At 43.2% G+C, this 15,979-nt stretch overlaps 1 protein-coding gene across 1 annotated transcript in view; it reads left to right on the top strand.

The window, feature by feature from the left end:
* Positions 1–15,723, top strand: part of NIPAL2 (NIPA like domain containing 2) — a gene marked incomplete at both ends in the record, with an annotated part of 50,324 nt that extends 34,601 nt beyond the window's left edge. The window contains 6 exon segments of the mRNA XM_082479564.1: positions 4,991–5,087; positions 9,450–9,585; positions 11,993–12,081; positions 13,812–13,875; positions 15,221–15,315; positions 15,629–15,723. Coding sequence (XP_082335690.1) covers positions 4,991–5,087; positions 9,450–9,585; positions 11,993–12,081; positions 13,812–13,875; positions 15,221–15,315; positions 15,629–15,723 — 576 coding nt within the window.
* Positions 15,724–15,979: the final 256 nt, after the last annotated feature.

Raw genomic sequence — 15,979 nt, 5'->3', positions numbered from 1 at the left:
GGTGATACAGCTCAGTGGAAGAAATTAATGATCGTGCTGCATAAATCAAAACATGCACTTTCAATCAGGCAGTAGAGAGGCTTTTGAAGGTAATGCCCAAGAGTTTTGGGGTACTCAGTAAGGGTAGATTCAGCCTCAGCAAGAGCTTCAGCAAATCCACGTAACCAGCAGAGGGAGAGGGAACTGGTACCCACTGGAGGACTCTCTCTCTTTCCTACTGAATATCCCCCTCTACCACACAGTTCCACCTGTAGATACTAAAACAGCCTGGCATTTTAGGCACTGATTTTAAATTGCTGACTCACCCTTTTGTGTAGAGATGGCAGAGGGAGAAAACATCCCATCCACACCCAGTGGCACCAGAAATTCCTGTACTGTACACTGGTCACATTTTCTTAAAACCAACAGGTTGCTAGAAAAGGGCTTTTTCCTGCCTGAGAACTTTTTTGAACTTGTTTCAGGAAAAGTTAATAACAACACAGTTGAAAGCCTAGGAAGACTGTGCTGTATTTTTCTTAGGAGACATTATGAGGAGATGGTAGGTAACCCCTGGACTTTCTTTCCCCTCTTCTCTCTTTTCCCTGCCTCAGCCAGCATCTAATTCTACATGTACAGCACGAGTTGCAGGGAAGGATGCAGCAAGTACACAGCAAATCTTGTTGACTCAACAACATATCAAGCTTTATTTGTTCCTTCTGCTCCCTGGATTCATCTGTTTTGAGCTTCCTCTGTCCAAAGAAGAGGGAGGAGTGAAAGGCTCCACAAGAGACTCTGAGATACCAGCCTGATTATCCTGGTATGCTGCTGGAAGTTCAAGCAAACCCCGCTGTAAACATTCTCTTTGGGCGGGGAACTAGCTCTTCATAATTGTTTGTAAAATGCCTAGCACAGGTTGGCTGCCGAGATGTAAAAAAGCGCAGCAGAAGTTGCAGAGTTTCCAGTATAAATATATAGCGAGGAGACAGTACAGCAGTATAATGCAGTCCAACAGTCTTTCTAAAAGTAGCCCCGAAGTGTGGTCTGCTGAGAAATACAAAGCCCCAATGGTACAAAATGTTCTGTGTGGGTGATAAACCATCCCCATGTGGCACTCCACTGGCATCAGAGGAGTTCTGCAGAAATAGCCTCTAGTTCCCACATGAGACAACTTTGAGTCACCTTCTGAGACTTTGCAGTAGCATAATCATGTCTGAGCAAAAATGACTATCCTAGCTCAGCTTTTTTCCTCTTTTGCTTATGTGCACTTTGAGTCACTACAGAAGACATCAATTATAGATGAAGCTCTTATGTTTCCCTAAACAGAAGCATAGTGAGTATTGGGTTGTTAATATTTAATCTCCGTAAAATCAGGTTCAAAGCATCTCTACTTTTCCTTCAAAGTGCCTAGAAGACCCTCCTGGTTCATTGGTCCCGATGTTGCTGTATATCTCAGAAAAAGAGTTGAGGCAGACAATGTGGTATTTTGTTCTGGAGCCTTCTGGTAATGCTTAGGAACATGGAAAACATCATGATTATAAAAAAATGTTGATGAGATGTCGGCTTGAGGAGACTTCAGTAGAGATTAGTTATAATAGCAAAAATGATTGTAAGCAGGTCAAGATCCTTCAATTCCTCTGAACAGAATATCTGAAGCTGATATAATCTACGCACTTCCCATTCCTGGACTTTGTATTTAACACGACCACAACTATCAACTATGAGAGCGAGCACTATTTTTGGTAATTCTCAGGAGACAATCGTAGGCAACAGCTGGAGCACCCCAGGAGGGTCCTTGTCTGCACGAGGTCCTGTTAGGAGCCATGCATTCTGCTTGCAGTGTGACTCAATGTGATGGCCTCTCTCATGTCTTGTGATTAAAGGTGACATGTTGGTGGGTCACCAAGCGGCACAGAACCATGGAAGAATAGCTTGGCTGCTGGGCAGCACAAAGTGAAAACTGATTGTTTGAATTTCGTGCTTAGTGTGCAAGACTGGACAGAGCTGTGTAAACTTAAATAACAGCCCTGAAAAGCAAACATCATCTTTGTCCCCCAGGTTCAGCCACAGGACTACCATCTCTGGCCCTACACCACTGCTTCCCCAGGAGGCAGAAGCAGCCAAGCACACAGACCTGTGCACCCCTTCCAGAGCTGCCATCAGGGACTCTTGTGTCCTTTTCATGGTTTTTCTTGGCTGTTTCCTTTCAGAAGTGAGTCTTCTTGGAGGGTTTCTTTGCTTTCAAACAGGAGGAGATCAAAGTGGAGCCTTACGGTAGCTTTAGCAAGAGAAGAGCTGATGACAGCATGAGGACTGGTGGAGGGCTGATGGACAGAGCCAGCAACAGTGACTTGGCTCAGTCAAGGTCGGTGGTGCTCGGCACTACCTGCCACTCTGGGGGCCGGAGTGAGGTGGAAGAGGGAATGCAGCACCAGAGCTGGTGTGATGGAGCGGTTAGAGCCAGCGACTGTCCTTGGGCTTGTTTTTGGATGATTGTTCTTGCGTAGTTTGAAATCCACGTGACAGGGCAGATGATGGTGCTTCCCTCTATTGGCATTGTGATTGAAGTTGTCTAGGGGATATAAAATGAATCAATACCTGAGTTGTAGTTGGCTGCCTACAGTAGGGCTGTCTCATGGGTTTCTGCACACTCGGTGGCAACCAGTCCAAGGGCCTGGGAGAGGTGGTGGGTGCTCAGGTTTGCGTTCGGGGAGGAGCAGATCTCACAGTGCTCTGTCGCCTGGTGCTATGGCCACATCCCAGTCACAGCATCCTGTGTGCCAGTCCTGAACTGGTGTGTCATGGAAAAGGATACCTGGGACATCTCTGGAAGATCTTTCTTAGCCTGGGCACCTTTCTGTGTGGGGAATATTTATTTAGCACAGCTTTCTTCTATTCTGTTAACAATTGTTCACTGTCAAAATAGCAACTGAAGCTATTTGGGGGCTGCTGTAGCTGCAGCCTGATAATGTGATATTCCCCTCTGGCCCTAAGATGCGTTTGCCAGTGACACGAAGAGCGAAGCTGTTACCTTTACTTCTGCTCTCGACTTCCCTCAAAACCCTGTCGTAGTTTTCCACAGGGAGGCCAAGATGAACTCACATGTCTGCAGATCTTAACATGACTTCTGCCTCGGTTCCTGATTTAGACATACCCAGTGTTACACTGTTGAACAAAGCTGGAGAAGATGGCCGAGTTACTGACTGTGAGACCGAGGCAAAGGCCTCTTTTCTACCAGCTGGTGGCCCAGCTTTCACCTCTGGGTGCAAGCCTGGTGGGGAAGGAAGTGCCTCTGGAGGGAGATGAGACTAGCACTCCACAAGAGACTGGAAAGATTATTAAACAAGGATTAGTCCGGGAATGCATTTTTTTTCATCCAAGAGCAAAAGGCTTTCTTAGATTCAACACATTAAAAAAAAAAAAAAGTTTGATTTTTTTTTTTTTTTTACATCTTGCAATAAATATTTGACTTTTTTAAAAGGAAGTTGGTATAAAATCCAGATTTGTGTTTGTAACGTTCTGGGATGCAATTGTCTCTCAGTTGTCTTTGGGAGCAAGGGATCAGTGTGGAGGTAAATAAAAAATGAATTAAAGCATAATTATGTTCTGTTCATATTTTTGAACACTACGAAACTGGGGGAGGTGTGAGTGCAGTAGAAAATTTTAGTAACTGAATGTAGCTGATGACTGCTTTCCTGCTGCAGTCACTCTCCAAAATGAGGAATCGGCTATGTTACATTATATAACTGCTGCTAGTAACTGTTCAGTCACTTCTTTGGAAAGTTCATCAGCGCAACACCCAGGTCTTCTCGTGTCTAGTGTTGCCTTATGGCGACTGCCGGTTTAAGAGTGGAGTGGCATTATAAAACATAAATTAATATGTTGGTGACAAAACCAAAGAGATAGATGTGAGGTTTTTGTATGGCTTGTTTTGTAGGTAAAAAATGACAATAACCAGATTCATTAATGATGACAATCTCATTTTCTGTCTTTTTTCCCCCATTTGATTACTTTCTAATGTGCACAAACTTCTCTTTCTTCATGTTGTCTCTAAGGCTACCAGGCTTCTGAGCGCCTCTCAGTGCAGAGGTCCATCATCGCTGTTTTCATAAGTCTTCTGGGCTTCACAGAAGATTTTTGGCTTTTGCACTTACTGTTTTCTTTAGGCATAGAGGGGTATTTGGGCAACGTGGGTAGGAGGGAGAATACCCATCCTTTTGAGATGGCAAAAGGCAGGAGTTACTAAGGGAATCTGCAAAGAGACACACTAACAGCAAGTCAGTAAATTTAACTCTCTGTTATTTAGCTGTCAGGCGTTATTGAAGGAACAAGTTTGAACCGTGCACAGTGTAGGCAAAGCTGCTTCAGCAACTGCAGATGTCCTGCAGTGTGGTCAGGTAGTGTGTCATTGAGCTTTTCAAGGTAAGCACTTGACAGGTACCTGTGATTTAAGAACAACAGCGTGAGATAAATATTTTCCTTCTTACAATGTATGGCCGAAATTTTGAACAAAAGGACAGTGTTTGGGGGCACTTTTTTTAGTAGGACAGGGGAGAAGGGCAAAGAGGGTAGCAAAAATAAGCTTGTGTGTCACAAAGAGTGACACTAGGAATACCAAGGAGAGACTGCGGTTCCGCCAGGTAAATGCTTTACTCCATAGGAATTATAAGCAGAGTTTCTGTACGAATTATTACCAATAAACATGGGTATCTTTGCTGTCACATTAAAAATGCTACCAGTGACAAACTATAGCTAGAAGCACAAAAAGAAAAACCAAAGGAACAAGAAATGCTCAGAGTTTAACTTCTGCTATAATAGGAAAGATAAATGACAACAACTGTTTGATAGATCAGTCAACTGGCAATAAGGTTATTTTTTAGCAGAAGATGCTTAATAAAATAATTCTCCTTTGAACTGTTAGAGCAGAGAAAATGAATGTGACATCTCAAAGACCCTGAATGAAGGATTTATTACATAGTTTCACAGCTTTAACTTTCTTTCCTTATATTTTCAGATCTTAGAAATTATAATATTCTGCATTCTCCTCTATTTTTACAAAAGAAAGTCTGTGAAGCACATCGTGGTTTTGTTAATGATGGTAGCACTACTGGGTAAGAACATATTATTCACTTTAATGTTGCTGTCTGTTACTTGATAATTCCTTGTCACAGCCTCCCCAGCTAGTTTAGATTAGGGCCATTTCAAAGCAGAGTGCTGAATGAGAATCATCGAAACTTTTCCCATGATTTTTACTGTGGTCTCTTTTGGAAGAGAAAAGCCGATTATGAAACACAGTTTCTATGCTTATTGCTGGGACTATCTCTTTTTACAGATTTCCTGAAATTATTATGCTGTGTGCAATGGTATTCTATAGCTTTTCTTTAAATAACGCTTTAGCTTTAGATCCTGGGAAAGGGGACTGTTTGAAACTGTTTCGGAGAGCAGGCTAGCTGTGGAAATAAGTTCTTTAAAACAGAGCAGATTAAGATCTTGTAAGCACTCCATCAGCAAATGCAGAGATATGCTATGACTGCACAGGAACTTTGAATTATCTATGCCTGTTTGCACATGCAACATTTCATACTTTACCACCTTTCCGGAAGCATAGCAAGACCTCAGCGGGCCACTGAAGTTTGCCGGCTGATTAACATTGCCACAATCAATACCCAGGGAAACAAGGGAGATCATTTTATCAGGCAGCTTTCTACCAAGTTAAACTTGAATCAGTTTTGAAAAATGTCAGGAGTCTATCTCTAAAGCTCCACTTCTTGCAGGGATATATTAAGAATTTGTCGCCACCCTGTCTTCTGCTGTCCTTGCCTTGTCACTTCTCCGTGAAACCCTGATGGGACACCACATTACTTTGGTTGAAGTGAAAGGTGCTTGAAGTGTGCCATTGAAGCCAATGGTTATATTTCCACTGAGTTCAGCGGGTGCACGTATCAGTCTACAAAGACTTATAAAGCACATTTCTAATGGACCTTTGGCACTAATGGTCATGAGTGGGCGCTAATGGTCATGAGTATTTTGATAAAACAGAATTTCACTAAAATTTGCCAGTTATACAATTTGGATTTAAATGAAGGTGAAAAACCCTCACGGATTCATTACCTGCCATTCATTACCATTACCTTCAGACCCCTGACTGGTTTCTTACCTGGCTGAAAGGCTCAGTCTTTCAGATACTCTTTTTTGGGACAGTCCTCCCGTACAAGTTTCCCAGCACTAGGAACATCAGGATCTGTACTCTGCAGAAGCCTTGAAGGATTTCCATGCTCCCTGCATAAGGCAGAGATGGAAGAGCTCCAAAAGCCTTAGGACTAACTGTTTGACCGCTCTTGGTTTGGAGGAGTGACGTGTGGGTCCAGCCAGCCCTCAGCTCCTAGCACGGAGCCTCGGAGCTTTGGCAGAGCTCACTTGAGCTGCTCTGCAGCTTCTTACCCTGTCATGAGGAGCACGAAGCACTGCGTGCTCCTGAGTGACAAGTGGGTCCAGCCTCCTTGTCACATAGCTGGGAGCCTGAAGACCCCCAGATGGGCTTCTGCACTTGACGGCTGCAGTTCTGGGCAGACCCACCATGATGGCTGCCCCAGGCAGGGTCAACACATGGCTCTGGGAGACCTGGGCCACTGGGCTGCGTAGCCTTGCATGCTTCTTTTGCCACAGAGCCTGCCAGGCCTGATGCCACCAGTGCCAAAGAGACATGTGGAGCTGCTGAACAGCAGCGGGGCTGCAAACTCGTGCCACAGCAGGCACTAACTACAGTTTGGTGGTCAGGATGCAATCAACCAAAAATAACAATTTCAGCCGGTGGCTGCTGACATTTTGGTGAGCATATGCAGCTTCAGGAAAAATGTGTCATTATTTCTGGTCTATTAAAAAAGACACAAACAAACAAATCCTGGTTCATGGGAACTTTTGAAATACTGACATTTCCCTTGAGCAGGAAACCCAGAACTGGGGCTGGCTCTGGTTCCTGCAGCCGTCCTGGTGCCTGGCCATCCCCACAAAGCTACACTTAAAGCCTTCGGCTTGCTCTCCAACTGCTCTGCTGAGCAAAGTGATGGAGGTCTGAGAGAGGTCCCAGCAGCTTTGCTCCCAGCCGTCTGCCACACACACTGCCCTCGGAGAGCCCTGGCAGTGGGAGGGGTGGATGAGGCTTGGGGTGTCTGCGCAGAAAATTCTTGGTGGCAGCTTGTGGAAGGGGATTTCTGCTTTTTCTCATATCTGCACCGATACACTCCTGGTGGAGGGTTTGTACAGATGTAAACAAAATGTAGAAATGTTTCTTTAAAAAGAAGGCAGCCTTTGTGCTTCGTTGGATATGAGAGCTACTTTCATTGGGAAGAAAATACAGAGGTGATTGTGAAATCTGCAAATGTTTTGCTTAGTAAAACTCTGCAAGTTCATTTGGTGAGAATTATCTTACCTCATGTATATACTGGGAGTTATCATAAGTTTGGGGGGAAATGTTTCAGATTAAAGTGGGATTTCTGAGTTTCCTGCCCTAACAGCTGGAAAGTGACATCATTTGTCACACTAGCCTTGCGGGGGGGTCATTCTATCAGAGATAGGAAAACCATTTATTTCCTAGGTTTTGAAACATATTCCATGGCTACTTTAAATAAAAAGATCATTCCACTTTTCAAAAAAACCCCAAACCAACCAACCAACCAACCAACCAACCAACCAGCCAACCAACCAACAAAAAAAAAACCAAACCCTTATGCTTTCTTTTCTGGGTTGTTAAAATTCTAAGGGATGGAAACTACCCTTTCATCAGAAACTATTTTTCAGCAGTCTTTACCCTTAGTTGGACAATTCAAACTACTGATTTTTACCTGTAAGTGTTCCTTTAAAGTAATAACTCCCCCACATTAGGGTGCAAATCTTGATTTTTATGTAGGCTGCTTGTTGGGGCTTGAGTGTGGTTTTTTGACTTTTTATCATACCATTAGCACCACTGCAGGCCTGGATTTGACCTCCTCTGCTCAATTTTGCTGCTGTGTTTGTTAAACCGCTCCATCTATTTCCATTACAGAGCAAGAAGTGAAGTACTAGGTGGAAAGGTTGTCACGAAAACAGGTTCATCACAAGACGTACGCAACTCCCCCTGAACTTTTGGACTTGCTCTAAGAAAAATGCTTGCAATCAAAACCACAGACCTGAATCTGTTCTTCTTCCCCCACCTTTACTCCCAAGCCTTGGCCTGAACTTTTTGCACAGTGCAGCTTCCCTTGCCAGTCTGAATTTTGCAGTTACAGGAGGATGAATCAGACCACCGAAATCCAACACTCCTCAGCTCTGGGAGAGGCTGGAACTGGATCCCAGCTTGGGGACAGTGCTTCTGACGATTAATTGCCTCTCTTCAAAGGTCATCTCCACACCCTGACTCTTCTTATCATTTTTTGTTTCTTTTGAATTTGTTACATTCTACTTGCAGTAATAACAGCTTGCTTGGGATAGCTTCAACAAACCACGAGCACGCTCCAAAAGGAAATCTAAAGTAACTCTCAGCTGAACAGTCAGTCCCTTTTCTGAAAGATGTATATTGCATGACTCCTCTGAACTGGCGACATGCATTAAAACCATTGCCTGCTGTCTGAGATTTGTTTGTGCTGATGCAATGACAGTGACTAAATGGATTGAAAACACACTACTGAAGTATTCTACTCAGTGGGCTAAATCCAGTAATGGTCTTATGAGCCTGGCCCCTGAAACGAAACACAGCCCCCTGTGCTGGTTGACTGCTCTCTGTACAAGACCAGGGGTGAGGAGTTAGATGCTTTGTGATGTGACTCCAAAAGTCAGCTTTGGCCAGCTTCGGCCAGCTCCCATCTCAGCAGAGAAATCCTGAGGGTGAGGAGTTATTTTAGGCTGCTGGTGTCACATGCAGGCTGCTATTAGGAGGTGTCCCAGCGACTTTGAAAAGATAACGAGACCTCTCAGGCCTCTCCTGAATAATGCAACGTGGGCTCCAAATTAGCAGCTGGAGCTAAATAAAGTATGTCTGGAAGATGTGGAGGCTGTTGTACCACCTCGATCTGGTAGTCCAGTGTTTAGGATGTGTGCCCAGCAGTGGGAAATGGATCCAGTTCTTTCCTCTACCTGAGCTCAGCCTCTCTCACACATGCACACAGAGCAAGATTTTATCTGACTCTAACTTCAGTTACCCTGTGGGAAAATTGGGAAACTTTGGGTAGATGCAGCTTTGCAGACCTCATTGCTACAAGAACTTCCAAGCAAAACACAAAGCACACATGGAGTGGAGTTAAGGCCGCTCTGAGTTTAGTCAGTAACTTAGCGAGTGTTTGTAAAATCAAATGCTTGGCTTTCGGTGCCCAAATCCTACCTCAGTGCGTCTTTAGGTTATGAGCCCTGTGGCTCTGACCTGCCACCTTGTCCTCCCCTACTGATGCTCTGAGGTGCCGGCTGTGAATCCTGCCCCGCTAATCTCTCCCTTTCCCTTTCAGCGTCGCTGACTGTCGTTGCTGTAAAGGCTGTGGCCAGCATGATAACACTCTCTGCAAAGGGGAAAATGCAGCTAACTTACCCCGTTTTTTATATCATGATTGTTTTAATGGCAACTTCTTGTGTTTTCCAAGTCAAGTAAGTGAGTTTCTACTTATCTCCTAACATTTGTACCCATTTATCTGTCATTTTATTTCAGATCCAAGTTGCACTTAAAGGCAACAAATTCCTGGCAGAGCCTTGACAGATGCATGAATTGCCTCCAGCTGACTATATTGTTTATTTAGGCTTTATTTCTCAGTTTATAATTGATTAATGACACAGATGCTCCCTCATTTCATTATCACCTTATACAAGGTCTTACCCAATTTAGTTCTAGTTTGGCACAGGTTTGGAACTCATGAAATGAAATTTATGTTTATGTAATTTTTTTTGTAATTTTTTTTTGTTACTTTCAGCAACCTTCATTGCTGAATAATCAAATGGCCATGTTTACCGTCTTTCTGCATCTCTTTTCCCTAGCTTATGTCACCATATCAGACCAAAAAAGAGAGCTTACCCCAACTTTCTCCCCGCCTCTGTTAAATCTGCATGTTGCGCTTTGTTACCCTGTATGCCTGTACCTTTTTAGGAAATAGTTAACTTTTGGTGAGTAGGGGACATCCAAGTTTTCCCTGCTGGCCTCTGGCCTGTTGAGCGATTGTTTTATGCTGCCTTTGCAGATTGCTGGGGGTGGCAGCACGGTAAAATATGACTTGCAGCTGAACAGAGAGTCCGTTCCCTTTATGCCGGTCCCTCTGCTTCAGGTGCTGATAGCATCATTCAGTAATCTTATCTAGACCGCTCCAGTGCGAATCTGAGTGTTTACTTGCATGATTATTTTCCGGTAGAAGAGCCAACCCAGCTTTCTCGTGGCAGAACACACCATTCCCATGTGGAATCAGAAAGTCCGTGCGTTATTATGCAGTGACTCTCCATGGCTGACTCGGGAACTCCCCTGTAACAGATTATAGAGTGATTTACACCCAGCTTGTCTTCGCTGGGAGGACAGCTCAGGGCATTTAAAATAGGAAATAAAAACTTGGTAAATGGGAAGCCGCTGAATTAACCTCTCCATCTTGCCAGTTTTTTCTTTCTTTCATTTGCTGGGTCGAAATTAAAACAGAAGTGAAATGTGCCCATTTCATTCCCTGGGCTCAGTGTCTCATTCTGTCTTCTCTGTTGGACACGTTTTCTAACAGAGACTGTGCTGTCAGTCTAAATTTTTCATTTTATTTGTTTCCTCTCTTATTTTATTTGACTGTCGTGTGTTAGCTCAGAACAGCCTGTGCTGCAACATCCTCCTGGATTCAATGCTGGGCCTTGGTATCACTGGTTTAGTCCCTGTGACCGAGTTTGTTGCAAATGGGAGAAAATAATGAGGTGTTTTCAATGACTTCAAAATCCTGACTATCCTGTGGATACATAGGATTTCTTTATTTTTAAAGCACCATGGAGACTGTTCAACAGTTGCTAAAATAACCATGCAATTACTTTAATGGCTAAAACAGATCCAAGCTTGGATTTTTACTGTGCGCATATATTGTATCAGTGAAACATTTGAATGTGGTTCTTTTTATAGGTTTTGAATACGCTCTGCAGCCTCCTGATTTTTCTCTTTTGGTCTGAAATGCACCGTTCACATAACAGAGTATCTGCTGGTGCATCTGAGAGTTCACACTCATGATTCATCATGCTGTGTGTAAATGTTGATAGCTCTGGTCTCCATACAAGGGGGTTAATTGCTTTGCCTTTTTCATGGGCTGATGAAGACTGTGCGGGCTTCTCCATGGCCAGTGTCTTAGTCTTGCAGGTTTGTGTGCAGTGTATGCTTCTGCACACTCTTGCTCATGATTCCGATGAGGCTTTGTCTTGCCTTTCTGAGGAGCACAGCAGAGAGTTTCCAACCCAAAGAGCACAGGCTTGGAGCCACCTTCCTGGACTTTCCCGTCAGGAAAGAGTGTGTCTGGGGTATGATTGCATGGATAAACATACATATATGTGTTTTAGCCAAGCTGGATTGAGCAGTAGCAGCAATGTGGACTTCAGCAAAGTGAAAAAGTTCCTACAAGGACTTGCATGTTCATGTCCGTGCTGGAAATATACCCTTACATAACCTGTTTAAATTAGAGCAACTTGTCCCTGGCTGCTCGCAGGCAGCACTGCTTCCAAGAACCGATGCAAACCGTAAGCAGTAATACCCTAGCATTCCTCCCTTATCTGTGGCAGACAAAATTTTTCCAACAGTGCTTCAAAGGACTCTCCAATGACAGCCTATGGCCAGAAGAATCCATGGCAACTTCCTTGCTTTCGCGTATTTGTTTGTACCCTGCAGAGTCAAAACCAGAAGGTAAATTCAATAGATATATGCATCTGTGCAGGGCTAGGTGCTATTGAGGTAAGAAACGGTCACACTTATTGTTAAACTGACATAAAGTGGTTTAACCTGACTGAAAGTGCAATGAACCTCCTGTAGGCACGAGGTACAATAACACCTGTCTTCCAGGTTCTTGAATCAAGCGATGCATCTGTACGAAGCGAGAGAAGTTGTGCCCATTAATTTTGTGTTCTTCACCACCAGTGCCATCATTTCAGGTTTGTTTCTGGCCTTCTGCCCCTACAGAACGATTTTCTAAACATCAGGCTTTCAAGAATTACTGCCTGTGAACAGGAACACAAACCAGTCATGTTTGTCTTCACAAAAATAAGTTTTTCCTAAGTGACAGGTGTTTAAGTTTTGAAAAATGAATAAGTTCCCAACTTTTGAAGCAAAATAAAAATAATCAAATTCTAGCATTTCCAGATTTTATTTGTATGGTTTACTGTGCCTTGCTGGCTTGCTAGAAATACCTGCATTTATCCTATCCTCATCTTGACATCCAGTAAATGCGTTTACCATGTGCACGCCAGCCTCTCCATATCCGAACTGGTAGAGTAATTTTAACAGCCTGGCAAACTACTCAAATGACAACCAGCTGTGTTTCATAGTAGTTAGTGTATATTCAGTTTCAGAAGGTGGAATTCTAGGTTAAGTGAAGGAAATAAAATGACTCCAAAGACCTTTTAAGCATTTAACATTTTATTCTGGGTGACAACTTTGAACTCAGTGTTGTTAAAGAGGGACTGCAAATCTTGGGAACGATGCGCAGTGTAATAACATGAGCAAGGAGGACGACTAAGATGCTGTATCAGCAATGAGCCAAAATGATCGTGTTGTTAGAACATTTATGACTCATTTTAACACACACTGGGGGCTTTCCTGTCATTGCTGCGCCGGAGTTTCTCATGCAGAGCTGCCATTAATGAGAAGGGGAGTTAGCTTCACGCACAGATTGCCTCAGCACCTGTGTTAGAAAAGACCTACACTTTGTGACTAAGAGGAGACTTGTGCCAAAAGGGAGTTGCGTTCTTGTGACCATATGGGGAATTTGGCCTTGGGCCGCCTTAAAAGATCAAGTACCTATTCAGGAATGGCTTAATAGCTTTGAGACTGGATACACATGCATTTGCACCAGGTTAGTTAAACCAGTGTAGGGCTTAGAAGACCAACCTCTGCTGAATCTTGCTGGGGTGCTCGCAGAAGACACCTCGTCTCATGATTCCCCAGTCCCAAGTTACAGCCTTTGAAGATACAGTCACACTTCAGCTGCATTGGTTCACACTCTGGCGTTTCTAAGCAAAACTGTGCTCATCAGTGGTTTAAAGCTAATATACTTGGCTGTGAATTGGGGCAGCTGAGATCCAGATACACATCTGGTTCTGGCACCTCCACTGCAGAGGTGCTAATTCCTGGAAGAGGGGTGACCAGAAAGAGCTAGTGATCCCTTCAGCCAGAAAGATTTGGCAAACTTGGCTGCTGGAGCTCTTCACTTTGTGTAAACACCGGGGACACAGCTAGTTATCGAAAACCTGTTCCCAATTGGAGTTAAGATGTCCACATGGTCTGTTGGAGTGGCTTAACTAAAACCATGAAGAACCTGTTAGCTATATTGGTACGACTCTGCTTGTGAATAAGGCCTTGAGTTTGACCTGCATAAAAACTGTTGCTGACAACGCAAAAAATACCTGCATCTGTGCAGTTACTAACACAGCACATGCTCCAACACGGTAGACTAAATCTTCTCCAGTCCCATGCACTATCTTGAGAAAGCCTAGATAATGGAATATGGGCACATAAAGGGAACCCATCACAATGCGTATTAATACCTTATTTGGGATTTTTTTGCTCCGTTTGAGCATGACACTGCTCCTGACCCTCCCAGCTGTAATTCATATCACTTGGAAGCCAGTCAAGATCTGCAATTCTTGTTTCTGTCACATTCCAGGGGTCGTATTTTATCGGGAATTCCAAAGTGCAGCTTTGCTGAATGTGTTCATGTTTCTGTTCGGGTAAGTGTTATCAACCTAAAATCTGCACTAATGTTTGTACTGAAACTGCATTGCCTTGTGGAATCCCTTCTTTTCTCAGTAAGAAGAAACCCTCTTTTCTCAGTAAGAAGAAACCCATCTTGTTATTAAAGTATTATGGAATAGCCATTATAGTAGGATAAAAAAACATTAAAGGAAAGATTGATGTCTGTGCTTTGGGAGTTTGGAGGCCTGGTTTTGAATCCAAATATGTAAAAATGTGAGACACTTATGAACTACTAATCTTGTGATGGAATGAAAAACCAGCAGCATGTGTTCCGCCAGCAGGAAGGAGAAATCATTGCTCTCCACCAAAGATCATGTTATAGAGGGTGCTTTTACAACTGGGAGAAATCTCCTCCCATGTTACCTTCCACTTGCGTGTCCGGCTGGTCTTTGCTGCCACTAGGCGTGGGCAATTATATGAGTTGCTTGCCTATGAGGCAGTACTATAATATCTCTCCCTCATCTTCCTGTGCCTGCGGAAAAGTTCAGAGCATGCTAAGAAGCTGTTAACAATAAATATTAGAAGAATGGCCTAGGTGTTGTGCGAGCAGAAACCTCCTGCTGGCTACCAGCACCATAACAGCTCTGGGGACAGGTGACAGTTACTTGACAATGGGTGTGAGATGGTTAAAAGCATCCCCCAGCACTGCTGGAGGTGTCTTGCCGCTGTGCTCTCAAATAAATGGGGCTGATAACTACAGACATCTTCATGCTCTGCAGTCGGATCAGAGTAGGTGCACGCAACCGTTATGTTGTTTGACTGCAGGAAAAGTGACAGAAAATGGAGATGAGCAAATTCGACCCATGTATTTGGCAGGCAGGAATTAGTGGTTGTGTGTCCAACACAGAGCGGATAGAAGATTTATCCAAGCATAGCAGTTTCTCATCATTCCTGGCTTACAGCTTGCCCCTGAGACACACAGTCAAACGAGAAAAACAACAGAGATGTTGATTGTCTGCAGCTAGACTGAGCTGTTAATGAAATTGCAAATGCTAGAATGCTAGCTTAGATGCTCTGTGAAGATTTGCTCAGGGATTCAAAGGTTGTGGTCTCACACTCACAGGCATTTGATTAGGTATATATTGCTGAAAGTGTAATTTTGCCTGTAGAGCTTTTGGAGCTGATAATAAAGCTTCAGGAGGCAAAAACCGGACTGAAAGAGAGCCCAAGATGAATTTATAGAGCTGCCAGGAGGAAAAGTTTCTTTATAAACTGAGCAGCTTGGGTTTGGAAGTCCTTGAAAAAGAAACATGGAAAGACATTCTCATCTCAGATGCAGTGAACTGTTTCTAATGATACCATGCCACTGTTATTTTGCAGGTGTCTCCTATCTTTCCTTGGTGTATTTGTAATTGCAAGAAATAAAAAAGAGGAGCATTTTCAAATGCTTTTTATTGACTGTGGACTTATTCCTGGTAAGTAGGGCTTTTTTTCTGTCTCTGTTTGAAAATGAGATATCAGATAATGAGATGACCTAGGAGAGTTGAGTCACAAATGTGCTCTAGTCATATTTAATAAATATACTGTTCCCTTAATTTCTATTCCTGTTCCCAACAGATTTTTCAAAGAATTTTTCAGAGTTTTTCCAAGCTATTGTTACAACTAGTCAAATGAAAACAATGATTACTTGAGCAAAGAATGTTTAAATGATGGATTGGTGGGGGATTTGTTTTATTAAAATTCTTCACAGAGCTGTTGTTTTTCCCTTCTCTCACCCCATTTCCTTAGGAAAAAAATTGACAGGCAAAATACAACCAGATTCTCGCAGTTCACGTTATGGCACTTTGAATAACGAAGACGACTCGGTGAAAAGTCAAAGCTGAAAGAAGAAAGCACCTTACATACCAATTAACAAGAGGAACACAACTGGAACAAGGATCAGCAGCACCTTTTTTGTTAGACATATTTAAGTATATCTTGAACTCCTGTATGTTGATGAGTCATAGTATTATTTAATCCTACTTAATTTATCCCATGGCTGTCCCAAATGTGTTCTGAAGATAAAGGAACCCTCAAGAAAAACTAAATAACCATTAATGAAATGGAACATCATTCTCCTGGTATCAATACCTCTTGGGG

Source organism: Vanellus vanellus (genome assembly GCF_965231255.1).
Source record: "Vanellus vanellus genome assembly, chromosome: 2".
In the NCBI taxonomy this organism is placed as follows: domain Eukaryota; kingdom Metazoa; phylum Chordata; class Aves; order Charadriiformes; family Charadriidae; genus Vanellus; species Vanellus vanellus.
The sequence above is the reverse complement of the archived record's forward strand: the minus strand, read 5'-3'. Positions and strand labels throughout refer to the sequence as shown.